The 27,831-nt window shown below is 40.6% G+C and overlaps 1 protein-coding gene across 11 annotated transcripts in view; it reads right to left on the minus strand.

Annotated features, from left to right (window-relative positions):
- Positions 1-27,831, minus strand: part of cep112 (centrosomal protein 112) — a 151,504-nt gene that overhangs the window by 12,899 nt on the left and 110,774 nt on the right. For 9 of the 11 annotated variants that reach the window (XR_008388926.1, XR_008388925.1, XM_053653608.1 and 6 more), the window contains 3 exons: positions 20,973-21,035; positions 15,784-15,933; positions 251-340 (listed from right to left, as the gene is read on the minus strand). Coding sequence is in view for 8 of the 11 variants with exons in the window: in XM_053653608.1 (XP_053509583.1) it covers positions 251-340; positions 15,784-15,933; positions 20,973-21,035 (303 nt within the window). In the remaining 3 variants the exon portion in view is untranslated. Of the gene's footprint in view, positions 1-250; positions 341-2,824; positions 6,484-15,783; positions 15,934-20,972; positions 21,036-27,831 lie in introns of those variants that run through there. The other 2 variants (XR_008388928.1, XM_053653640.1) reach the window with 2 other exon arrangements.

The following is a 27,831-nucleotide window of genomic DNA, read 5'->3' on the forward strand; positions in this document are numbered from 1 at the left end:
CTTGCTGTGCGTCAAGGTCAAAGTGGCCCTGTTATTAGTCGGGCATTCCTCTGAAGCCAGAGACGGCATTTTTGCCCTGGAGTGCTGTGTTTTGAAGTTGGTTCTTCAGTAATGTGAGGAATGTACGTGGGTACATATGAGTGACTTTGAGCAAGACCTCATCTGGCCCTGTAGGACTGAGCAGTGGGGGTGGGTTTGGGAGTCCTGAGCTTTGGGAGTCCCTAGATGTAAAAAACCAAAACAACTGCACCTGTTCCTGGGTTTCCAGCTCCCGGCTCATCAGTTTCTTCTCTGCAGTGCGTAGCTGCTTCTGTAAGCTCTCCATCCGCTCCTGGAGAGCCTGCAGAAAGGGATGGAGAAAGTGGGAGGCGAGAAAAAGAGACAAAAGGACAGATGTAACTGAAGTCAAGAGAAACATCATCGTCTCTGTCAATAAAGTTTCAATCTGGCTGACAGTAAAATACAGCAAATCTGTTGCAAACTAGCAGTGGGAGATAAAGTTCTCTAGAGAACGCACGTCTGCCCTTCTTCTCACCGAAAAGAAAAAAAAAATCTGAAATGCATTTTAAGAAATATGACTCATTTTCTACTGTGAAGCCTCAAAACAGAAGAACAGTTCAAGGATTCCTCTCCAGCTCAAAGCCTACAATCAATAGCAACAGAAAGAGCGTGGTTCCTGCCTGGCACATTGAACCAGATGTTTCCATCACACATCTGTACTCCTCGTTTTGGATTACGCCTCCCAAAAACAGAGGCAGCAACACGTGGGTCTATACAGAGAGTGTCCCCCACAGAATGGGGACCTGGGACTGATCAGTCACTAGCATGCTACTTGTCCACTGTGTGACAGGGTAGTGGTTGGAATGGGACTGGCTTATAAAGCTTTTAAAGCACTGGAGGTGTGTGGTTTTTAGCATGAATTGTTAGTTAAACTCTTTTCAATAAACACCGTGTTAAGTATCTGAGGCAGACTTCTAGCAAGATTACATTACACACTGTAAACCCTAATGTCATTACTTAAACAACTATAAATCCAAGTTCATTTAACTTATTTACCAAAGTACATAAACTTAAGATTTCAAGTGTTATGAACTCAAAATCTTGATTTATTAAAAGAGCTCACTCTGGCCTTTCTTTGATATGACTGGCCATGCACGGAGTTCCACCTGGCAACATGTGACCTAATGCACTGATTGGCAGATAATTACAAATGGCAGTCCCCTTCGTCCAAGTTTGTTGGTGGTGTAGTGAAATTCAAGAGTCCATTACGAGTAGGAGAGATAACTCGGTGTGTGTTTACAAAGAAATGGCAATCAATCATGTAGAGGATGCTCTGTAAATAAAGTGACCCTATCTATGGAGACCTTTGAGACACCTTGTATTAAAGTACACTTGAAATGAACACCAAGTTAAGTGAACTTAAATATTCAAGATTTGGGAGACCGCCATTGCTCAATTAAAATTGAGGGAAGGAGTTTACTCAATCAATCGAGCTCAGTCAACTTGTTAGGGCTTTCAGTGCAGAAACTTTTTTATAAACTGGAAGAAAGCCATCACCAAATGTGCTTTCTTTTAAACCCAAAATGTCACTTGTCTAAGTGCTGTGAAGAAGGTTACAACTCATAAGGTGTATGTCCCCAAAACATTGGAGCCCTTAATTCAGTTTTTCCTATTTGTCTTCAAAATGCAGCTTAAAATGTTACTTTTCTTGCAATGCATGGTGGCATATGTTTTTAAATCCTTTTGATTTTTAAGTACATATATAAAGTTGTGCCCAAAAGTTTGTATACCCCTTGACGAATCTGCTAAATCTTAACAAGATGGATCATAAAAATCCCATGTTATTTTTTATTTAGTTCTGCCCTGAATAAGCTATTTCACGTAACAGATGTTTACATCTGGGGCAGTGGTGGCTTAGCTGTTAAGGCTCTGGGTTACTGATCGGAAGGTCGGGGGTGCAAGCCCAGCACTGCCAAGCTGCCACTGTTGGGCCCTTAAGCAGGGCCCTTAACCCTCTCTGCTCCAGGGGCGCTGTATCATGGCTGACCTTGCGCTCGGACCCCAGCTTCCTGACATGCTGGGGTATGCAAAGAAAACAATTTCACTGTGCTCTACTGTATATGTGACCAATAAAGACTCATCATCATTTATCATTATCATTACATATAGTCCACAAGACAAGATTATAGCTGAATTTATAAAACTTACACCATACAAAAGTTTACATACCCTTGATTCTTAGTACTGTGTGTTGTCACCTGGATGATCTATGACTGTTTTTTTGTTTTGTGATAGTTCTTCATGAGTGCCTTGTTTGTCCTGATTGGTTAAATTGTCCACTGTTCTTCAAAAAATCCTCCAGGTCCTGCACACTCTTTGCTTTTCCAGCATATTCTGCATATTTGACCCCTTTGGAGCAGTGGCTATACAATGTTGAGAAGAAGGGACTCGTACACGACTATTACAAAAGGTGCAAACATTCACTGATGCTCAAGAAGGCAACACGATACATTACGATGTAATGTATGTAAACTTTGGGGGATGTAAACTTTTGAACAGGATGACCAGTGTAAATTGCTATTATTTTCTTTAAAGATTTTTTTTTTTCATTTAGTACTGCCCTTCAGACGCTAAATAAGATAGTTACATGTCTCCCAGAACACAAAATACTAACAACTTACACCGATCATCCTGTTCAAAAGTTTACATCCCCCTGACGCTTAATGTATCGTGTTGCCTTCATGAGCAGATTCTGCAAGGGGTATGCAAACTTTTCTCAGATTTGAATTTGAATAGTAAGCTAGAGAGGTTACAGTATTACACCTCATCATCCTCACACCAATTCAGGAATAACTACTATTGTATCCACCTCATCTTTAAAACCTTTTATTCAGTCCTGGAGCAGGTTTCCATTTCTCTTGAAATGAGTGGACTTCAAGAATTCAGTCATCTACATGAATTCAACAGACGACTAGGCTGCCAAAAAGACTGCAGAGTTATAACCAACTGTGTTATAACCAACTCTATTCAAAATCATAACGGACTGGATTTTTCTTCTACCGCCTTTGTTGTGACTGTTGTCATGTGTTGTGTCTCAAATAAAATAAAATAAAAACATTTGAAAGTATTTACTAATCTACAAGATCCAGAATATTCGTGTGAAAAGCGTTTGTGAAAGCCATATGAGAGGCTTTTGAAATTCCAGTACTAACCCTAACAGGGAAATAACGTAATGTTAATGCCCAAAAAACGTCCAGAACGGTAGAGAAGTATTCCACTTGAAACACAGCTGTACTCAGTCTGTTACGGCCCCAAATGTTTACACTGGTACTGCACTAGACACACAGACTGGAATTGCACAGTCAACATGCTGAAGGACTGCATCCCATCTTGTATAGGTGTACACATATTTATCAGCAAAAATAAACCCAGCCTAACCTGGACATATTAACATGAAATCTCTGGGGTGGAAAATTTCTACTAGCGTCTCCTTTATTACAGTACACAGCCTGGTACTCCCCAGCAGGGTAGCATGGATCAGTTGATGGCAAGTTCCAGAAGTATGACACAGTGATGGTGTCGCACAGCTTCCTGGAAACCTGCTGGCAATCATCAGCAGGAATCCTTTCATGTGGTTTCCATTGGACTGAAGTGAGCCAGTTCAAGCTTGAGTTAGGATGGAAGAATGGCCCTTCCTTATCTCAAAGAGGAACGTCATACTCAGTCTGCAGAAACACGGCATTTGAATGATTCATGTTGGGGTACAGTATGTGTAGGTCCTTTGCTTGCTTCATGGCTACTATTCAGACAATTCAACCTATTCAGGTTCTTCAAAGAACATCCAAAGACATCAACAAGACTGACAGCAGCTTTTAAAGAGGAGTAGTGGTCCTCTGCTTGTTTCAGACTCGTGTCTTAACTGGTCTTGTTGGGCCCTGACCTGCATTGACTAGTTCTCCATATTATAAACTTCTAATACAATCATGCGTCTGTTTGATGGTCCTTGGTGGAGAAGATACACCAGCTCTACTGTTTTCTCTTTCCGTATTGCCCAAACTTTCCTGATGGGCCAGGGGAAAGGTTCTGCAGCCATACAGCTGTTGTTCCTCTTGGCGTGAACAGGGAATTTGCTATGGAGAACCTCTCCAAACAGGGTCCAGATGGCCAAGGCGACATGCTTTTTATCAGCCCGCCAGTGTGGGATCGATCTCAACGAGCAGTAAACAGGGAAGGTTTATTTTCCTGCAGGGGTTAGGGTTGAGGTGTATACAGTAGAGAAAGAGAGCGAGAGAGTGAGAAAGAAGCTATGGCTATGTGCTTTATTCTCACCTGTTCTCCAAAAGGTTGGTTTCTTTAACAAATGTTTATTCTCTGAAGATTAGTGTAGCGCGCACACACACACGATATAAATGTAGCACACCTGTACAGACCTGCAGGAATGCTAAGATGCAAGCGATGAGATTTAAAAGGCTTCAGACACCATCCCCCTCCCCCCCCCCCCACACACACCCACACACCCACCAGTAATGCTTACATACAACAACACACACACAAAAAAGGTGAGATTTAAGTAGTCTTTCCTGGGTGGTCCTTCTGTAAAGATAAGGCAAGTATGTTTCCCTTGGGTAAAGGGGAAAAAAAAAACAGAGAGGGCAAATACTCTCAGGCCCCTTTTAAACCGTAGTGCATGTTTTGTTAGCACTAGGTTTCAGTTCTTGTGGAACTTCTATTTGCAGTATGGGTTCTCTAAAAAAAAAAAAAAAAAGCCCTTTAGATCCCAATGACAATGAGTAAGGCTACTTTGAAACTTGAAAAACCCTTATATACACACACACACACACACACACACGGAACAATTCTAAATCTCATGGGTAGGCCTACTGTTGATTAGCTCTTATAATCCGGATGGGTTGATTGTTAAAGGTTCATCTGAAGTAGACTTCATACACTCGCAACTTTAGAAACAAAACCCTTGCGTGCACATATTAATGTGACTGGGTGGGTGTACGTCTCTACAGCTTTAACTGTTGTACTGCATCACTACCAGTGCCAAGCTATTCAAAAAGGAAATAAATAAATAAAGTGATGGGGCACTTGATTAAAGTAGCTCTCAATCGAAGGTCGAACGCAAAGCCAGTTTACTGCTATTCCATGCAGCTACTGCAACAACAGCTGCATGTCGCTAGAGACAGCCGAAATGTCTGATGTCTGCGCGTTTGCTAAATGACAAAGGACGGGGATAAGAGGAGTCCAAGAGAGCAAAAGAAAGAGAAATAATAAAAAAAGAAAAAAAAAACTGGTAGAGATTTAAAGCTTTGCTTAATTTCTCCCCTAGCACAGCTGGATATAAAAGAGGGATTGGGGTTTGTGTGTCTTTAAAGCTTTCTTTCTTCCTTCCCTCCTTGCTCTCTCTTTGTTTTGTTCTCTGCGGTGGCTCCGGTGCTGTGAAGGCCGCTTACATGCCTTGCCTTTCAAACAATAACAGTTCAATACCCCCCTCCTCTCCCCGGCTTCTCCCGCCAAGGCCTGTGCATGCCAGCACGTCCTTTAGAAATCCTTGAACAGACTCAAAACACAAAAGACAGTTTGTGGTGAGCGAGAGAGAGAGAGAGAGAGAGAGAGAGAGAGAGAGAGAGAGAGAGAAAGCATCCATGTACAGCGTGATATAATTAAAGTAGACCTGATGCTATAAAGCTCTGCACCAGAAAACGAAAAAAAAATTAAATACTGGAAGAAACTAATTTCTGGCTTCACTTTGCTACACTTGAGCCAGCATGTAACATACTCAGTTAAACGTGAAGGGAAAAACGTTGAATTAATAAGAAAAGGGAAAAAAAAACCCGGGAAGCTGGGGTGGTTGGTACAAGTGCTAAGTGATGGTAGAAATGAATGAAACAGGCTGCACAGTGTGCTATTGTCCTAGAAAAACAGAGGAAGAGAATGACAAGTTTTGAGGCTTTTCTAAAGCAGGATGCTGGAATGTTATCTCGTGCTGCTTCCTGTGAAGTTGGACGTTCAGACGTCGCTTTCTTTGCTGGGAATTGCCTTAAACACTCATCACTCAACAATGATCTCTTTCCCACACCCCCGCAACACACGTGGCGTACTCGTATCACTGTTGTTGTTCGCTTGCGTCTGAATAAGGAACACTTCGTTTTTGAGGTTCAAAAGAAAACGACAGGGCTTGATCTCACAGTGATCTCGCAAATCGATCTCACAGTGCAGTCTGGGATTGATCCACCTTACCGTCTGCAGAAACTATTTGTGTACATCAAGCAAATAAAAGGGAGACATGTTAGTTATATAATACATCATATATAATGCTATACGTGTGGTGTAAAATTGAAAGGCTGCAAAGGCCTTTAGTGAAACAGTTTAATAATGTATTCTTCTGAGACAAACAATAAAATGGACTAACCATTATGAAACTCTAACTGCTGTTACATGTTGTTCCTTTTGTGTCTGTGACTTGATTGCTTATTCCTAAAAAAAAAAAATTTAAAAAATATAAAGGATGGGTAAGGCTGGGTTCACGCCATGTCGGAATTACCGTAATTACTAGATGACATTCTACTTCGTCCTCGGACTCGGAATTACGCGACGTTAGACGGTTATTCGACTCTGAGCTAGCGACATTGAACCGTATTGCATGTCTTTCGTTTATTTTCAGATTCATCTTGCATTCTTGAGGCATTATTAATCAAAACATACGAATTGTTACACAAAAATCTTAAAGTGCACCTATTATGGTTTTGAAATGTGCCTAATTTTGTTTTAAAATTCTCAAACTATAGATTTACATGCATCCAAGATCAAAAAGCACTTTAATTAGCTCGTAATTTAAATTGCAGCATTACCTTTTTTTCTCCAGTGTCACAAACGACTCGTTAAATTATCCGTTCAAATGGATTCATTCTAAACTCCTCCTTTCATACTCTGCTCTGATTGGACAGACGTCCCAGTCTGTTGTGATTGGTCTACCACTGTCAGCGAGCAGCCGATGAAGACCAGAGGCGGGGCTTTTTGTTACAAACCTACGTATGTTAGTACCGGAAGTAAGTCTGGAATTACTAACGACTCGTTCAGCTGTTCAGAATCGGTTCCTTCTTTCAGGAGTCAGTAACTTTGATTTTTGAAACTTTGGAGACTTTTTACATTCACAAACAGCTCTATAACACACTACATGAAAGGCTATATCTGAAAAACCATAATAGGTGCACTTTAAGAGATAAATACTTAACTACATTTTACTGTTAAAGCCGCCGCCGTTTTGAGTTTTTCCACATGACGTTGCAGCAATCAGGTGGTACAAGTTGAATTATAAAGCATATTGCTTTGTATCTTTCGATACAACGCTCGTGATGTGATAGATCTGCACATCAACAATACATCCTTCATAAAATACCGCTTGTATTTAATCCAGCCCACACACCTTCCTCTGAAAAAGTGAAACATTTACCTCGAATCAGGAGATCCAACAGGGGATTGATAAAAAACTAAGCACGCTTCTCTTAAGCACACTGTTTTCCCTGAGCTAATACGCTAGCATACTAGCATCCATGGCTACGTGAACATGAACTGAAGCTCGTGACCTTTTTAAAAAAAATTTTTTTTAAACATCTATGAGTCAGTTGGCTCAACGAGTCCTCTTCAGTCTAATACGGTCCGAACAGGAGATTTCCAGCTTTTCACTGCATGCAATAGTAGCATGTGTTTGGCTGGATGTGAAAAGTATTTATTTTCTCTAAACATGAATTTAAAAACGTATTTATATAATAACACACATAGGCATGATTATTCACTGTTTTTACATTGCTCAAGCTGTTTGTTGTCCGTTTCAGATGGCGGCATAATCAGGGTACACAAACTGTGAAATGGAACAAAAATCAGTGAATGAATCAGAATGAATCATTTTACTGAATGGATTCGGATGAACTGAGTCACTGAAAAGACCCCCACTCTGCATGCTGGTGGCATATACTATACACGTATTTGAGTTCATATTTAGCATTTAAATACATTATTCCGAGTCAAATGTTTATTAGTTTGAGGGAATACAGGCTTACATTATATACGGTGTAAAAATATATAAAATAAACATATAAACGAATCAAATAAAGTGCAATAAAATGATGGCTAAACTAGGTGAATAAATACTCATGATTATTCTTTTAGATAAAGCTAAAGCTGCATTCTATCACATATCCTCTACTAACTTGAGTGTGTGTTTGTTTGTGTTCGTGTATGTGAGTGTTGCTTGCCGGAGCTTTACTCCACTAGCTGAGCAATGCTGCATTTACCCCAGTACATCATCCACAGTAGCAATTACACTACATCTCTCTCTCCCTGCTCTCTTGTGAAGGCTCGAGTTGTGGGGCAGGCAGCCTTTTCTTTTCTCAAATCCGTGAGTCAGAGCCGCAATGCATGTCAGGACGCATTTTCAGCTCAGGCATGCTTGAACCAGAGTCCGCCTTCCCACAGCTCCTGTCTACTACTGCCTAAAGGAAGCTGGATGTGACCTGAACCCCGTCAGCTACCATCTGCCTGAGCAGACATGTGGGACCCATCGGATTACAGAGACTCCTAGTGAGTCATAGTTTATAGTGCACAGAGGAGAAGAATATCAGCATGTGGAATAAAGAGGGAGGTGTGTGTGTGCGCAAGATTGAAAGGAATGAAAAAGAAATAATGTACCCACCACATGGTGATGAGAGTACCTTAGAAAAGAAAGCAGAGGATGGAGTCGAAGTCTGTTTCTGTGTTTTCGCATCCAGACAAAAGTGAAGGCAGTGGTAGCTCAGTGGTTAAAACATTGGACCACTGGTCAGAAGGTTGTGAGATCAAATCCCAGCACTGCCAAGCTTTTACTGTAAGCTTCAAGCTTCTACTGCAGGGCCCTCGAGCAAATGTAAATGAAGGAGCTCATTCCAGTAAAGTACCTGTTAAAGACTGGAAGTTTGAATGACGCCACGGAAGTGATCAGCATACCTTTCTCTGTAATGACCAGATTTTTGTCTCATTTAAACTCGCAGCATAATTCTAGGAAAGATCATTCCATCATAATATCACTTGCCTGGATATGATGTATAACAATTGCTTTATACAATGGATTTTGTAGAAAGTAGGTTTTAAACAGTTGAGAATCTTCTCTTGTTGCTGCTGATTCATTTGCTGGACTATGTCAATTACTGGACCAAAAGTATGCTTCTCAGTAAGAATGGCTATCAACTCCTTCCTTTCCAAACGGTCCAATTTTCAATTGCTGTTGTCCTACATTGACATTAGGCTTTAATCCTACTACCAATTCATTGTTTTAATGCTGTAGAACAGTGGTTCTGTTGTAAATCAGTGGTTCTAATGTTCTAAATCAGTGGTTCTAATGCTGTAGAACAGTGGTTCTGTTGTAAATCAGTGGTTCTAATGCTGTAGAACAGTGGTTCTGTTGTAAATCAGTGGTTCTAATGTAAATCAGTGGTTCTAATGCTGTAGAACAGTGGTTCTGTTGTAAATCAGTGGTTCTAATGCTGTAGAACAGTGGTTCTGTTGTTGTAAATCAATGGTTCTAATGTAAATCAGTGGTTCTAATGTTGTAAATCAGTGGTTCTAATGTAAATAAGTGGTTCTAATGCTGTAGAACAGTGGTTCTGTTGTAAATCAGTGGTTCTAATGTTGTAAATCAATGGTTCTAATGTAAATCAGTGGTTCTAATGCTGTAGAACAGTGGTTCTGTTGTAAATCAGTGGTTCTAATGTAAATCAGTGGTTCTAATGTAAATCAGTGGTTCTAATGCTGTAGAACAGTGGTTCTGTTGTAAATCAGTGGTTCTAATGTTGTAAATCAGTGGTTCTAATGTAAATCAGTGGTTCTAATGCTGTAGAACAGTGGTTCTGTTGTAAATCAGTGGTTCTAATGTTGTAAATCAGTGGTTCTAATGTAAATCAGTGGTTCTAATGCTGTAGAACAGTGGTTCTAATGTAAATCAGTGGTTCTAATGTGACAATATTCTATATGTAACAATATGTGACAAAACTGACGATATTTCTGAGTTTCAGTTTTCTTTGTAGCTGGCCCTGTATTGTAGAAAATTGTAATTATTATTATTTTTTTTTGGTAAGCCATTCCAATTTTGCCGCCATTGTAGCATATAACATGGGATTTCGCCAGTAATCTAATTATTGACCTTAAAGACAATTATTAAGACAATATTCTGATTAAGGTGTTTACATGAGTTTTCTTTAGAATGTTCCTGTTTTACATGTTATAGAACATAGTTCGAGTAACGGCACATGTCGTTACGTCCCCACACCACGCCTTCTGACGTTCCCTCCAGGATTTCACGTATCAACATACAGTTCGTCGTCGTTATGGTACCGTATACAGTTTTGGGTGTTTCATTTTTAATTTTACGAAAGCTTCAAGTGCAGTTAATTATTTGTCATGCTATACGTGCAAATAAGAGGAACTTTGGAAACACCATGAATAATTTTGTAGCCACTGTGTCACTAATGTTCCTAAATGATCTGACGTCGCCATGCTGAGTTTGTCCTGGCTTTGACTTCTCCTTTCTTCTCTTTCGTCTATTATTTATTCCAATTTTAAGTGTTTTTATGAAAACTTCCTAGGATTTCTTAGGGTTTTGTTATTTTTTTTGTTGTGTTTTGTTTTGTTTTTAGGAGACATGGTTATGAGTGCTGCTGCTTGTGAGTCTGCGAATTTCTTTCTTTCTTTTTTTTTTCTGCTTGAAGCCGTGGGCTGCATCTGACACTGCATACTCACCTACTATATAGTAGCTGAAATACATGTATTTCTCCTGTTATATATAGCAGGTAAGTACGCGGTTTCGGACACAGCCATGCTCTCTTGTTTGCCGTCAAACGTGTGTACGTGTCCTGTTGCAAAATGTGGTGAAAACTCCCACACGGCGTTAATAGTGTGATTAATGTGTTTACATGTCTGTAATGCACTTCGATAATGCAACTGAAACAGGAATACTCCACGTCTTAATTCGATTTGTGTTTACTTCGAGTATGACTTTAGGTGGATTAAGGTCATCAATAATCGCTGTTTACATGATAGTTTCTTAATCAGAGTATTGTCTTAATCTGGTTAATATCGGATTACTGTTGTCTATTTAAACGTACTGAGTGTTGCTGTTGTAGCTAGGTGTGACTGACTCGTACACACAGCCCTACCCAGAAGGTTAAAAAAAAATTTTCAATATAAAACAAAAAAAACAATAAAAAAACATAACAATAAGCCAGGACCAGGAGGGGAATTACTTTGATTATGTTGGCTATGGATGTGACGGGGGACATTATTTTCCTTTTGGTTACTCACAGTGGAAGGGCAATGTACTGTATAGCTTCGTGTTTGAACTTTACAGATGGGAACGCTCAAGACTGGATGGTAAAGTCATGACAGAGGGCTGGAGTACAAAAAAAAATGGTTTGGGAAAAACAAGTAGCAGGAATGGATCAATGTCACCAGTTTATTGACAACTTGTTCTCTCCGGTCAAACAAGCAGAGCTTAGAGAAGTGTGGCTCGCAGCAGTAGGAGTGGAAGGGCCAGCTCTCATTGTGAGAACATGAACACGTCTTCAGTTGTTATAAAAGTAACAAATTGAAAGGCTTAACAGGTGGAAGAGCAGGCCAGTATTCTGGCTGCCCCAGTTACTTCCATATTTGCATAAAGCCTTTGAGGTTCCCTTAGACGATGCACAAACTGTGCTGCTGTGTCTGGTGACTACAGGTGAGCAGTGGGAGGAGTACGACACGCCAGCAGAATTGATGTGCGTTCGCTACTGTCTTTTGTTCTCTGGTCATGGTTGCCTTGTCATCGTCACTTATCATCCTCTTTGTTTTTGTTACAGTCATGAACACTGATGAACAAATGACTGTGATAAATGATATTCATTCAAAATATTTTCACTGTTTGACATTTAATTATTGATTATCACATTTGGGCTTGGCTGCTAGGTATATTTTGGCCTCCACGCATATTTTCCGAGTGTCAACCTAGATTTGTTTGCCTGTTTTTATGCGTTAGATCTGACTTTTGAGGAATTCGTTTTGAGTGCTTGTCAATCTGTACACAATTGACCTACATAACTGGTACAAGCTTTGTTATTTTGGAAACTATCTCAGATAGGCATGGTGTCATATTTGTGAGCTGACTGCTTTAACTCTTTTTGCTGTATTTAATTGTTTTCTGTTTCTTTCATTTAAGTGATTTGAGTAGCTGCCTCAAAAGTGGTGAAAATGGTGGAGTATTACCAGTAACAGGTTTTCTCTAGGCCTATGACATCAACTGGAGGGTCACAGCCCAGGTGTGGACCCAGCAAAGTATTTCATTGCACATTTCATTGCATAAAGAAAGGGTACATTAATGAACATGGTAACAGGTTGCTTGTGTGGCATTTATAGACACAACGAATTCACCGCATTCATACATTCATCTTCAGTAACTTCCTTATCCTCGGTAGAGTCAGGATTAGAGTTAAATTACTAATGTGTTTATATTTTAAGAAATAGAACCAAATAAGACAATATTGCAGGCAGGCGCAATCAAAAATAACGGTGGGAATGGATGGGATTGGTTAAAATTTCTGTGGGAGTGTGCTTCCGAGTCCATGGTGCTAGTTAAAAGTGGCAACGTGAATTTATAGCCATAAATCATTAATGGTAAAAGGTTAAGCATTAAGAGGTAACAGTATTCTCAATTCAGCCATGTTAGTTGCTTATCCAACATAAGAATTCTATGTAACTGGACCTTGAGCATATAATCAGCCGCCATAGGTACATGTTCAAAGTAGTCAGTCACTGTTAATCCAGCTTAGGCAAAAACAAACCAGACTCTCTAAAAACCAATGTTTTGGGTAACTCACTTCCCAGAATCCATTCTTCTAGCCACCTGCTCATGCTCATAATAAAAGGATGATGGAGGTCTAGCCCAGGGGTACACCAGGCAAGATGATGGCCTAGTGTGTCAACGGTAATCACACTACAATGTTTTTATGGGTGAGCCTGGACCTCAGGGAGTGGTACGCCATTTTGCAGTGAGTAGCACTCATGGTTAAGGAAAAACAGATGACAGTGTTCTCAAGTATTTTTGAATTTTTTTGACCAGCAAGACAGTACTGAAACTGATGAGTTTTACTATCTCTATTCTCAGACACATGTTCTTGTTCTTCCCTGAGAGAACACGTTATTGACGTGGACGAAGAGGCACCAATTAGATACAGCTTTTATCACGTCAGTGAAGAAAGACCAAAGGTTCTTGAAGTTCAATATCCGCTCACACTCAAATGTGCTGAGCAACTTTTTCCCAATTGGGTGTCTTTGGAGATGCGAGCTGTGACGATAGCGTATGATCTCGTAGAGTAATCTGAGGTGAATGCTGCCACTTCAGATCTGTCCCTTTGCCTTATATAGAGGAGTGTGTCAAACAGGTTGGGATAACCAAATCCGTTAGTAAATCTGACTTACTAAAGGGGTACCGATGAGTCCTTTCGTCAAAGCATTTGTGTGTTAGGAGGATAAGTTACATTTGAAACTACTCCATCAGTGAAAAAGATCTTCTGGACTTGGTTCAGGCATTTCAACATTTTGAAGTTTAAGTTGAAAAAGCTGCAGCTTGTCTGGGTATGTATTGTGTCCATAACCCACTGACATTTCTCACTTCCCCGCAGAACCCAAAACACTGACTAATACACTGATGTATCTGCTTGCAGCCATGTACTTTGGAGACATGCCATATCAAGTGCGTTATAAAGGGTGCACATTCTTGGGCTCCAGACTATTAAAGCTTTATGATGTTTGGGCTCCATGGTCTCTAACCAGTCACAAGCTTGCCGTGCCTGTTTTTTAAAAATTTTTTTAGGTTCCATTGTGTTTGAGCTTTTCTACAGGTGACTAGGATCACATACATGAGACATTTTGCCATGCACATTACCAGAGCTGCATTTTTAAAGACTTCCACTAGCATTTGCTGAGCTGTTATATTGTCACTGGCATAATACATCTATATGCACTTTCCACTGACGGTCAGTCCTCCCACCTCGTCTGCATTTCCAATAAACCCCAGTTGTCTTGTCATCTCCAACTGTTGTTCTCTTTGCTTTCGTGGCAGCACTGAGTTTTGCTTGTAACCATGTGTGAGAGGAATCGCAGCGATGCAAATAACATCGTTTCGTGCTAAAGTCAGTGGAGTGTGAAGTGTAGCAACCACATGGTGCCATTTTGTGTCTTAAGCAGCTTTAGAGAAATGCAAACAATTAAAGTAAGGAGAAGAGCTACAGCCTCCTTTCTGGAGATTTAGGTTAAGCACCAAGGAAAGAAACGGACATCTGATATGAGTTGCTGTGCTCACAACAAACATTTAAGGATTATTGCACTCAAATGCACTAGACTTTGATGTTCTTGGTTTTTTTCCACCCCTTTCTTTTTGTTTTTTTTTTTTGTTTAAGGCCTTTGGTTTTCATAATCTTCCTTTGAAGTAAGCAGTCTGGAAATAATGTCAGCTTGCAATGGTTTCTCTGACTGTCTATGATTGTTTTATATGTTTTATGATCCCCCTTATGTTCTTACTCAAACTCCCTCTCTCTCCTTCAGTGTGTTTCAGTGTGGAATTGAATCAACTAGTCAGCTATTAATTTGAGTCCCATTAACTGAGCAGTTTACTCATGAGCTTGCAATAATGAGGCCTCGGAGTGGTTTTGCACTCAAAACAAACACTCGATGTGTATTCTGTGCTAATTGAATGACAATCTCAGGTTGAGGGAGAGCTGAAGCAGTCAGGTTGCACTACTAATATAAGCAGACTGCTGGTTAAGCTTGCAAAAGGGAGTCAAGGCTGTATTAGCTACAAGCTCCCAGAAAACACCTTTTAACTAATGAGAGAAGTGGAGAGTTGTAGTGAAGACATCTCTTTAGCTACTTTTAAATGCAGCCCAGGCAATTCTATATAGACATACCATGAAAAACAATTGGAATGTAGACAGTAGGATGCATTTTATTAGTTTATTCTAATGCCATGCCTGGTTTCTGTCTACTGAATGTGTACCAGGTGGTTACTTGTGCCATCTTGTCTATTTACTACACTGTGCACAAAGCTCAAAATTAACATGTCTATCATCCCGGGCACTATTAAATAATCATCTTTTGTGAGTTATGGTTGCTGCTGGCAAGATATGTGGTTCAACTGGGTTAGGACCATCCTACGGGTTCTCAAACTATGTCGCGTTTATAACATGAATCACAAATTACAGCGCCTCAAATGCTTCATGAATGACTGTGTTGGCGGAACTTATGAAAGAGTACAACTAAGTAGCTTAACCTACACTTTATTTGATAGCTATTCAATCAGACTATTAATCAGAGCTTGCTGTCAAAACACCTTGCTAGCTAGCCTCACATGCATGTTGTGTATGATTACAGTACAACGATTTATTGCATCCCCGCCTCTCCCCCAGCCCCACCCCCCACCGAATGTATCCGACTACTGAGGAAAAGACGCAAACTATCTTCAACCATGAGTCTGGCTCTATACCTGTTCTTCGGGTACACCGGCGTTGGAAAAACAGCCTCATAGAGATAGGTCGATATGAATGGGAGAGCTTTTTTTCTATGCCAGTTTTCCCGCGACCCCCCTGCTACCGCTTTGCAACCCTCCAGGGGGTCATGACCCCAGGTTAAGAAACGCTGGTATAGTAGATTAATTCAGATCCACTTAGTTCTGGTTTGATGTGTGTGTGTGTGTGTGTGTGTGTGTGTGTGTGTGCTCACTTTGCTGATACGGTCGGCATCTCGGCTGAGCCGTCTCCTCTCCTCATCCCAGTGTGTATGTGCTTCCTGTAGCTGGCGCTCCAGAGCCTGCTGGGTTTGTTTGCTCTCTTCTTTAATGGAGAATAATGTTGTTTGCAGCTCTGCCATTGTCTAGAAATACATGGACAATGACACACAGCATGTTTAAAAGCACATCACTAATCTGATGATAAGAAAACTCTGGGTCTACATGTGTCACTGAATAACTGGAGTTTCTTTTAATAACATTGCTAGTAGTGAGGCTATTCAATGAATTCCATTTCTCAGTATGGAGGTACAAGCTTATTTTAATCTGGCATGTTATGTATCTTGGTTAGAAGGACAATTTTTGAATCGTATGGTTATTTTCTGCTCTTGTGTTGCATTACTTCAGTGTTTTTACGGTTACAAATTGTATATAATTCTGTCCCTCTTCTAGTCAGTCTATCTGGATCCAAATAGATCCAAGTTTTTGATCGTTTTTATTACGTTTGTGAAGTTTGGATGTACAAACATAGAAAACTGAAAAATATCAGATCAATGGTATTTATGCACTGAATAACCTGATTACTGGGTTCATCAGGGTGTTTTCTTAAATTTCCTAAGTAAACAAGTAGACCTGTACATGCAAATGGACACAAAATATGGGCTGACATTCTTGCTGAAGATTTAATCTCCACTTTCCCAAGGAAAAGTAAAAAAAAAAACCCTCTAAAATCCAAAACACACTGACTTACATAAGCTTTGTGATACTGCTTGGACTTAACACCAATCTGTACACATCAATCAAGACAGGTGGTGGGGAAAAAAAAAAGGAGATGCTGGAAAAAAAACAAAAACAAAAAGAGTGCCTCAAGTTCTTAAACTTGTGGCATGGGTAGCTGTTTAAAGGAAATACGCTGGTTGGCTGTAATTCTCCAGTCAAAATGAACATTTTATTTAGACTGGAAGTCGGGGAAAGGCAAAAGTGAGCCAGAGGTGGCTGCTTTGGGCTAGACAGATAATTGTTTATCATGTGCAAACTTTCAGCAGGAATAATTTGCTTGAAATCCATTCACTGAGTAGGAGTAGGGAGTGAACACTTTAGAGCAGCCACAGCGTGAGAGATTAGACTTATTTTGTCAGTGGGCGGACCACATGAAAGCAACAAACGGCACATTATTATGGTAACATCAGTTCCCTCGGTAATAATTATTTTGCCATTTAGATTCCCGCATCTAGTCTTCAGCCTGGAGGCGCACACTCATCCCTGCTTTCTTGTTATTCCTGTAGCTTTCCTCCGATACTTAGGCCCTTTTCGGGTGTAATTGCCTCGGCTCGCCTCCTGTAATTTTGCAGCCACTGTTTAAGCGCACTTCCTGCTGAAGCTGAATGGGTTGGGTTGTCACTCCACAGCTTGATGACTGTGTGTTTTAATGCCATCTAATCAGGACTTAAGTGCCTTGAATAGTAGGTGGGTCAAAATAATGATTCCTGTTAGACACCAGTAAAAGCAATCAACAGACATTGGTGTGAAGTGGGAACTTTTTTGCTCTCGGGTACTTATCATTCTAACCATAGCGTATATGCACCTGATTAATGTAAAAATCATAAATCTGTATGAACTACCCATTAGCTCGGACTGATAAAACTGCTAGGTCCAGTTATTCCACTGCAACCGACACAGAGCCGGTGTTTTATATATGCATTTCTGCTTGGACAGCATCTTTTCTGAGCCTCATCTAAATGCCAATCATTAGCTGGAAAGCTGCAAATGATGAGAGGGTCAAATGTGGGTTGAAAACGAGTCTTCTCTGCACGAGCTAGATTTGCCAACTAGACCTTGATCAAAAATGTTTCAACAAAGTTAGAGTACTCTCAGCGCAAGCCATGCTGCCCTGGTGCATGTTTAATTGGGTCATTACACATGCAACTGGATTGCCCTGGGCAAATAGGAAAGCCAATTCTTGATAAGGGGGCAAATGTTACAAGTGGAACGCTGGTTAGTGGTTCAAAGGCCACGCAAATACACACAATCTCAAAAGAGCAGAGTGCATCAAGCCTTCGCTTCCCACAGTGCAAGTGTGATTCAAGGCAAAACAGACTAGGGTGTGTTAATATCAGATAATAACAGGTATGTGTCAGATAATAATAATAACAGGTATGCTAAATCCTATCTAATGTTTAGTGAGCAGGAGGTGCATTTAATCAGACTTTAACCAAAGCCTGCTTTCCCACAAAGGTGCAGCAGAGGGAAAAGAGATATGTTTGTTCAGCTTATGACAATTTTGAGCCTTTGAAGAAGAAAAAAAAACGTTTGGGGGGAGGGGAGGGGATTAATGACTTGCGGTTCTCTCTACAGAAACATAGCATTAGACAAAAGATGGGCAAGTGTCCGCAAACCCCGACTCGCACACACTTGCACGCTTCCCCCCCCTTCTTTCTGTTGTCGGCCGTTGTGTAACTTAATAGGCCGCCAATTTCACACATCTGCTCGTCAACCTCATGTTGAACCTTGTGTGTTTTGGGGTGGGGTCGTGGGGTTCTCAAATGTAGTGAAACAGGAGAAGGAGGGGACAAAAATACAACAAGAAAGGGTTGAGCGTTAGGTAATGAGGGGGCAATTATGTCAGATGAAAATGCCATTGGAGTTTGCAGCTTTGCAATAGGAAGAAATTACCTTTTTCTCCCTTCTTTGGAACATAAACAATTCACAAGAGTTCAGCCAGTGTGTGTTAACCCGTGCAAGCTCACACACTGAGAGAGGGATGAGCGCAATAGAGAGGGTGAAGAAGTGAGAAGATATAAGCTTTAGCATAGAACCCAGAGCTTGATTCATGAGCAAAGAGGAGAACACTGGCTGAGTTTCTTTAACTGCGTTCAGTCTGAACGGATTAACTCTAATGTTAACCACATGGCAGGTGGGGGTGGAGGCTCCAAGAACACACATGACAGCATGTAGGAATGGAAAGCAAAAACAAAGATTAACGTACACATGGTGGAGTATATTCTTTTTTTTTTTTTTGGTCCTCTCTTTTACACTAAATACTATAATTAAATCATAAGCCCAATTTGAACTGGACTAGACCATAGGGAGGTGTAATGATCTAATTATTACAGGTGTATCTATCTATTTTAGTTCTAAAATCTAAATCCATATTATTTTTCTTACAGAACCTACATGCTTGCATCTGGAAATACAGTGAGTGGGCATAAGTATTGAGACACTTTTTTTTTTTTGTTATTTAATATACTTCCAGTTCTCGTGCAAATTACACCAGGTGTCATTATGAGGGAAGTCGCCACTGGCTGTGAAGATTTCAGGCAACAAGTAGAAATTATGGTGAAGTTGAAGGAGCTTCATAAAGTTCTCAGGGACAACATTATTTAAAAAAAAAAAAAAAAAAAAAACACTCAATGAAAATGCTACAGAGCCATAGGAAAGACCTTAAACAGCCCTGTTAGTACAACTGGTTCAATAATATGCAGATGAAAAGTTCATGGAAGCACAACTTTTCGTCCCTACACAGGTGCGGCGCAAAATTCACAATGCACTCTCAGACTAATGATAAGGAAGGAAAGAAAGAAGCCAGCAGTCACTCGAAAAAAAAGAAAAAAAAAGAGTTGCAGGACAACCTGAAAGCATTAGGAACACCGGTTACACAGAGAACAATAAACGATATACTGCACTGCAATCATTTCTGTTTTTCTGCTAAAAAAGAAGCACATAGATGTGTGTCTGAAAGCATTTAGACAAATCAGGTTGTTTTTTTTTTTTTTTTTTGGAACAGAAGACAAAACAAAAATAGAACACGTTGGCAATAATTCAGCTTGTCGTGTTTAGAGAAAGAAAGGTTGTGCTTATGACCCCTTACGGAGGTATGGAGGTGGGAGCATCATGATACGAGTCTGCTGCTCTGAAAATGGTATCGGGGCGTGGCATACCATTAAAGGAATCCTGAATGGAGCGATGTACTGGGACATATTAGAGGAGAATTTAATCTCATCAGCCAAGGAACTGAATCTGGGGAGAAGATAAGCATTTCAACAAGCCAACGACCCTAAACATACAGTCAAAATATCCCAAAAAGGCATGGCATGGCCCATCCCTTGACTTGAATTCCATTTCAAATTTATGGAGGATTTCGAAATCGGGAGTCCATCAGAAGGAGCCTCATAACCTTGGGGGAACTGAAGATGATTTGCCAAGTGCAATGGGCCAAAATAGAACCACAATGCTGTAAAAGCCTGATTACTTCTTTCCGTAGATGTCTTGAAACTGTAATTGCCAACATAGGCTTTTCAGCAAAGCACACATTTGCGTAATCTGTGGTGTTTGAATACTTTTTTTTATCCCTGTCAATTGCATTCGTATTTATACGTCAAAAGACATGATGTGTGTGCATTGGAAGCATATTAAATGACAAAAACAAAAACGTCCAAATACTTATTTCCCCTCACTGCACTGTAATGCATTTTACCGTCTATACATGAAATAGTAGAAGAAATACAAGTAGAAATAGAAATAATCCAGAGTATATATCTCATCCAAGTTAACATGTTCATAAATTTTCCATTATATCCCGTAGGAAAGGAGGTTTTGTGCTTTTACTTCGGAATAAAGACACTCCAGGAAGCGCTCACTCTTTTATTTGCATTAAAATGAGGTCTAGGTAGAACGCATGGGATTTATAGTATGGCATCATGAAGACACTCCCATCTCTTTGATCTGAACAGTACTTTATACTGCAGACATTAAGGCATGGAGAGAAGAACAGAAATAAAGAACATCTGAATTAATCTGTATTGACATATTAATGCTATCTATCTATCTATCTATATATATATAGAGAGAGAGAGAGAGAGAGAGAGAGAGAGAGACACCCATTTTTTTTTTTTTTTTGGATAAACCTGTGTTGTGTTTGCTATTGTTTGATATCCATGAGAGCAGAACATTTTTGTGAATTTATTAAACAAAAGATCACAAGGTTAAACAATAAAGACAGATTTTCACAGCCTTCTTTGCTCATATTTACCAAGGGTGCCAATATTAGTAGAAGGCACTGTGTGTTTATATATATATGCGTGTGTGTGTGTGTATTTTAGCCCAAGGAACAAGGGGAAAACCATTCCCCAGAAAGGCATTTGTTTATCCCTTTAAACAATCCTTAGGCAGGGAAGAGAGTGTTTACCTGTGCAGACTTAGCGAGCTTCTGGGTGTATTCCTTCTCGAGCTGCTTCAACCTGCTGTTTGCCTGGAATGACAGAGGTAGAAGAGAGGTGGGTGGGGTAGACAGAGAGAAAGGCATGAAAACTAATCAGCTGGGAGGAAGTGAGTGCACAGACACATTGCACATCTTCCTGTCGCTAGCATGATGAGCGCTGACCATCTCAGTCGGAACCAGGAAGTCTTTGATCCTCAGCTAACTATTCCTCACATAACAGAGAGGATAAAATCTACAGAATTAGCTACAAAAACAACACCACCACCACCAACACGAAAAGCCGTATGTAGACGCTCTACGAACATTATTATTATGCAACAAAGTGTCAATTATTTCACGGGATAACTGATATCATTATGTATATAAATAAAGAATTGTTCTGATTTTATCTGGGCAACTGACATTCATTTACTCCTCTTAAGAAAGCACTTTTTGTTGCTCAGGGTCATATTGGATCAGGAGTTTATCCCTGGATGTCACAAAAGTCCATTACAGGGTAACGTAAACACACATTCACAACTAGAGGCAATTTTAACATCACTGTTCCACCTACTGGAGGAAAACTGGAGACCTGAAGGAAAATCACACGGACATGCGGGGGGGAAACGTGTGACACTCCAGACAGACGGTAATGCGAGATCAGGATTGAAATGGTGACCCTCGAGCTGTGAAGCAGCGACCCTAACCGTTGCACATATCTGCAGTTAAATTCAGGTTCAACTATATCATTTTCAAACTTAAAAACCAAAAACTGACAGACTCAAAAATTTCATAAAAAAAAATAAAAATTCAACAATTCAAATGAAAAGGGTGACCTCAAGGCATTATTCGAATAATGTTAATCACATAAATGAAATCTTTTTTCCCCCTTTCCATTATATTTTGCTCTTCGAGCTGGCTACGACTGAATGATAAGTTAAGACTGGATTTCACACATCACAGGATAATCTAGGAAGATGATCATTTAAGACTAGCCTAGAAATCTGCCATTGTCTGGAGGAGTGAATCAGCTCAAAATTGCTCTCATTATTAGTGTGGCTCTGACATTTGACATGTTAGATTGTATAGCTCCACATCCACTGCTGCACGTCTCCTTTTAAAAAAATAAAAATAAAAAATAAAATAATTTCCATTTTGCCTATCCACCAGCATTATCAAACTAACTTTAAAGACACATTTAGAAGTTTTCATGTCATATTCATGTGTGTGTGTGCATGTGTGGCATTTACAGGCCCAGGAGGGTGTGTGCCATGCGTGTGCAGGTGTGTGTCAGCGGTGATGCCCTGCTGTCAGAGCTGCTTTTCCGGAGAGCTGCTGAACCAATGACAAGACTGACAGAGCCTGCAGCATGCATCAACACCTGAACCTCCACTTAGACAAACACACACAAAACAACCCAGTGTAGCTAAAACTGTTCTTGCCTGCTCTCTCCCTCTCTTTTTCCTTCATCCTCCTCTTTTTTGTGGCTTTCCTACCTGATGAGAGTGAAAACAAAGCATGAAGAGAGACAACTGGGGGGGGACGGGGGGACGGCACCAGTCATATAAAAAAAATAAAATAATAAAAAAAAACAACACAGGCTGGACTTTCTTTGAAGCCTGTCAGCTCCTTGCGTTGCTATAGAGACTGCAGTCTTGCCTTCCATTTCATTAAGCATGCTGCTAGGTAAATGTGTGTGAAATGTATGTACGCTGATGCCCTTTGATGGGTTTCTTTATATAAATATATATATATAAAAAAAATCATTTACATGACATTTTACCATGGTGATATGTTGTAAAAGTAAACACACACCCAGCTATACTAGAAATTTGTCAGAGAAATTTCGTAAGCAAAAATGAGCTGTAATCAGCGGTTAGCATCAGACGTAGTGTAAATAAACTTCTAGAGCAAGATTTTGCTTCAAGTTGAACTTTTGGTGGACTTTCCCTTCATGAACTCACATCTGCTCACATTCAATTCAATTTTATTTGACAATAAACATAGTCACAAAGCAGCTTGACCAAAAAAAAAAAGTAGATTTAGATCCTCAATGAGCAAGTAAGCGGGCTTTCACACTGCGGGTTTAGTCCGAAACAGAGCACGGTTTGCACGAGAAATTGGTAATGTGAACGCAGTCACGTGGACGGGGAAGCACACCATGGCACCAGACCTAGGATTACCTGTGGGCGGCTGTAGCTCAGGTGGTAGAGCGGGTTGTCCACTAATCGTAGGGTTGGCGGTTCGATTCCCAGCCCGCATGACTCCACATACTGAAGTGTCCTTGGGCAAGACACTGAACATTGGGCAAGACGTTGATGGATAAGTTAGCGCCTTGTATGGCAGCTCTGCTACCACTGGTGTGTGTGTGTGAATGGGTGAATGAGACACAGTGTAAAGTGCTTTGGATAAAAGCACTATATAAGTGCAGACCATTTACCGGTAGGAGGTATCTATGCTAAGCTATGCTCGTTGCACTGAAACTGCGTACTTGAGTCCGCACTTGTTCAGGAAGTAAAATAACCTGCGCATGCATTTAACTAATTCATCATTAGTTTCCACAACACACCGTGAGTGGCAGGGGAAACAGAAGCGGTCCTCTGCTGTGCATAATAGCACCAAAATAACAATTCTTTAAAATATAGTTCTCCATGCGTGTTTGTGAAGACGTAAGAAGAACACAAACGCCCCAGGGTCTGAAATCAGGCCAACGCTGCGAGGGGGTGCCGGGAACAATCACACTCAGAGTTGGACCGCAGCAAACGTGCCCAGTTTGAAAACCATGGAATCAATGTCAAAAAAAAAAAAAAAAGAGAAAAAATTCCCCAAGATGACATGAGAAAGAAATCTTGAGAGGAACTGGAATCAAAAGCGAGCCCATTCTCTCCTGGGGTCACAATACACATCTGCTTTATCTGCATTGACTTTTGTGTTGAAGGGAGTTCCTGCATATTGCAGCACGGGAAATTAACATGGAGGATGTGCTGATCGTACCAGTGCACGGTCATGAGGTTTTATATAGTACCTTCTAACCTGTCTATAACCTGATCAGATTCAGGACAGCAGGTTTTGACTTAATTATATTTCCTGATGGTTATATTTCTTCATGCATACACATCATGTTTTGTCGAGACGTTCGGTTGAATGGTATAAATACATTTAACTTGTGGTTTTTTTGTGTGTTTGTTTTTATTTTATTTTTTTTTATAATTATGGCTGTTGAAGTAGCTAGCTACCTAGCAACAAACACAGACAAGTTTGAATAGAATGTTGGAACGGTAGAACGACAACAAAACCGATGTAAATTTTGGATATACTTTAACTTAGAAGCCTTAACTTAATTGCACCTTCCTTGTGAAACTTTCCTTCTCAGCACGTCATCGCTAGGTGAAGTGACAAAATTGCTGACAAGAAAATGGCAGGAGGAAGAAAGAGGGGGGATAAAAAAAAGAAAAGAAAAAAAAAAAAGAATGTTGGTGGACGAGGCGGCTAATTTTTCCCCCAGATGTGTTTACCTAAGCGGCTTGTTTTCTATTGGCTCAGCACACAGAGGCTTGTGAATTCACAGGTCTAAGTTCACCCGGATAAATTCAACACAAAGTAAACTTGGCCACTACGCAAAATGTGCATTTTTTGCGCCCTTTCCCCTTCCAGGTGAACGTTATCCATGTTTATCCGGTCTTACCACTACTTTAGTCGAGAGAGCAGAAAATGGTAGGTTTCAGGTGTCAAAATTGGTAATGCTAAACCACAAATGTTAGCGCCTCTGCTTAAGTCATGTCTGAATTGCTAAACCGGCACCAAAATAGAGGGATTGTTTGATCAGGAGAGATGCACATGGATGGCGAATTCTTAGTGTGAGCTCAGTTTAAGGACCTATGCATGTGACTGTAGAAATACAGTCAATAGAGGGATGAAGAGGAAAAAAAAAAGGGCTCTCAGCATGGCGATATAGCCTCGATACTGTGTGTGTATGTTTCTGTGGCTGAATACCTGTGCCCTGCTGAGGGTGTCTCTGAAGTGTTATCAGAAATAGCAATCACTTAATAATGCTGGCGGAGCGGCTTTTGAAGTCTGCAGAACAACGCAGGTAGTGTATATAAAGGCAAGACTAGACAGTGCTTAGTGAAACTTAATTAACAAGCCTGTGCTGGACCTCAGTCATCCACTGCAGGACTCACTCACACAATTTAAAAGACACCTATGTGTACGTATATGTGTATGTGTATGTGTAAGTGCTTAGATTAAAAGAGGCATTCTGGGCTTTCTCTCCAGGAATTTGAGTTGAGTTGCGTTGTGTTTCATAGAGAATGAACCTCAGTCTTTAAACATGGTATTAAACACTTTGGTCATTCTTGTGCATCCAGACTCAAACTGCCTTTTTTAAAAAAAAAAAAAAAAAATTAAATCAAGTTCTTGCGGTGGAAAAAAGCCGGCATGTTCGGACTTGGAAAAAAAGAAATGGCAAAAATAATTCAGAATGTTAAGAAAAAGAACGAAAGAAACAAGTCCAAGCAAAAGACTGTTTTCAAAAGGAAGTTGGTTTACTTAAAAAGGTGTGGGCCCCCTCCCCCCCTCAGGTAAGCCAAGAAACCTGCTTATTGAAGAAGCCACTTGTGATGAATTTACAAATATTTGTACTGCCTCTGAGATAAACGAGTGATTGCAGCACGTAGACTGGTCGTGTTGATGGAATTCACAAGGAGATGGGTTAACAAGAAGAGAACACATTTAATTGTTTATATATTCCTTATTAATCATACTCTATTGTGGCTGCATGTCTCCCTGTACTTAGACTCTGAATGCCATCAGGCTAATCACATACAAACACGATATAGCCAAAAGCATGTGGACTCCTGACAATCACACCCATGTGCTTGTTAAAAATCCCATTCTAGATTTAGATTTAGTTATGAATGGTAAATGGTCTGCACTTATATAGTGCTTTATCCAAAGAGCTTTACATTGTGTCTCATTCACCCATTCACACACACACTCACACTCACACACCAATGGTCGCAGAGCTGCCATGCAAGGCGCTAACTTGCCATCGGGAGCAACTTCAGTGTCTTGCCCAAGGACACTTCGATATGTAGAGTCATGTGGGCCGGAATCGAACCACCAACCCTACGATTAGTGGACAACCCGCTCTACCACCTGAGCCACAGCCGCCCACTCTTCTGGGAAGGCTCAGGAATTGGGGATTACTGCTCATTCAACTACAAGAGCATTAGTGAGGTCAATAATTGATGTTGGGCAAAGCGGCCTGGTGCACAGTCAGCATTCTAATTCACCCCAAAGGTGTTCAGTATAGTTGAGGTCAGGGTTCGGGTCAACCACGGGTTCTTCCACACCAACCTGGGCAAACCATGTTTTTATGGAGCTCGCTTTGTTCGCAGTGGAATTGTCATGCTAGAACATGTTTGAGCCCCTGAGTTTCAGTGACTGAAAATCTTAATGCTACAGTGTTGACATTCTAGACAACTGTGTTTTCTCACCTTCGTGGCAACAGTTTGGTTAAGGCCCACATACAGTATAGGTGTGATGGTAAGCTGACCACATACATCTCTCTTGACTTGTTGCGTCTCACAGGATCCAGGTCCTAATGAATCACTTTTTTGGATTTTTACTCAATTTCCTCGAAATTTGGTCATTTGCCAATCTCCGCTATCACACGACGGCTACACACCAGGAAGAGTGAAGGCTAGTATATGCTTCCTCCAAGAAACAAGAAGCCACCACATCTTTTCAAACTGCTGCTCATGCTATGTCACAAAGCAGCGTAGCACACTCCGTGGAGAACACTGCTCTCTTCACACACATTATCTCGCAGATGATCTGACTTGACAAGGCAGAGATTACTGCCATCACTCCTATCCAGAGAGCATGGCCAACTTTGCAGTCTTGGACTCCCAATAGCCATGGTATTGTTGGCATGAATCTCCTGACGATATGGTGAACGCTTTTCTATCGCTCCACTCAGGAACCATCTATAATGCAACATCTAAATGCATACAACGTTTTTGACGTGTGTCATGTTTAGACATGGCAGTCAAAAACTGTACATGAATGGAAAACTGTGTAATGTGTAAGGTGAATGGTATTCAATGCCACACTGACAAACCCGGACCTGGTGCGCTTTACACTGAATGCGCTTAATTCAGTCCACAAAAGCCTACTTGATTTGCTACTAGCATGTGAAGCTCTGTGCCCCAAATCTATGAGCTAGGGTATGATTTTCACCAGAGCCTTAGAAGCCTCTTCTTAGAAAAGACATCTGCTCAAGGCTTTAGGCCAAACCATTTGCTTTTTTGGCCTTAAGCAACAAGGACGATCTGAAGAGCGTCCCGTATGATGGCCTACAGGGCTGCGGCCGGGGTCGGCCCTACAAAGCTAAGATTAGACAATCAATAAGAGATGAAGGGCAAAAGCGCTACACTGCCAAAAGAAGCTTTTTTTGTCAGGGGGTCATTATTACCTAGTGGTGTGGTTAGAGCTTATTTCATAGTGTTTATGGTCTGTTATACACCATGCTAGCTCATTAGCAATAAAGAAAAACTTAGATTTGACACTTAAGCTGCTGTTCCATTTGGGCACAGGTAGTACAAGAAGATATTGTGTCTTGCCTAGATGTTCCATATATTCCATAAACATCAGCTGGCAGTATCTCTGTGTCACATTCACACTAGAAGCCATAAATAAACCAGTCATAAGGGGGGAAAAAATGGCACTTGCAGCATCAACTTTCATCTCTACACACACACAAAAAGGACTAGAATCATCACATCCATCCACATGCCTGGCTAGTCTAAATCTGATTTTCTGCTATTAAGCCCCATTTCCCTGC

The sequence above is a fragment of the Ictalurus furcatus genome, chromosome 2 (assembly GCF_023375685.1).
Source record: "Ictalurus furcatus strain D&B chromosome 2, Billie_1.0, whole genome shotgun sequence".
In the NCBI taxonomy this organism is placed as follows: domain Eukaryota; kingdom Metazoa; phylum Chordata; class Actinopteri; order Siluriformes; family Ictaluridae; genus Ictalurus; species Ictalurus furcatus.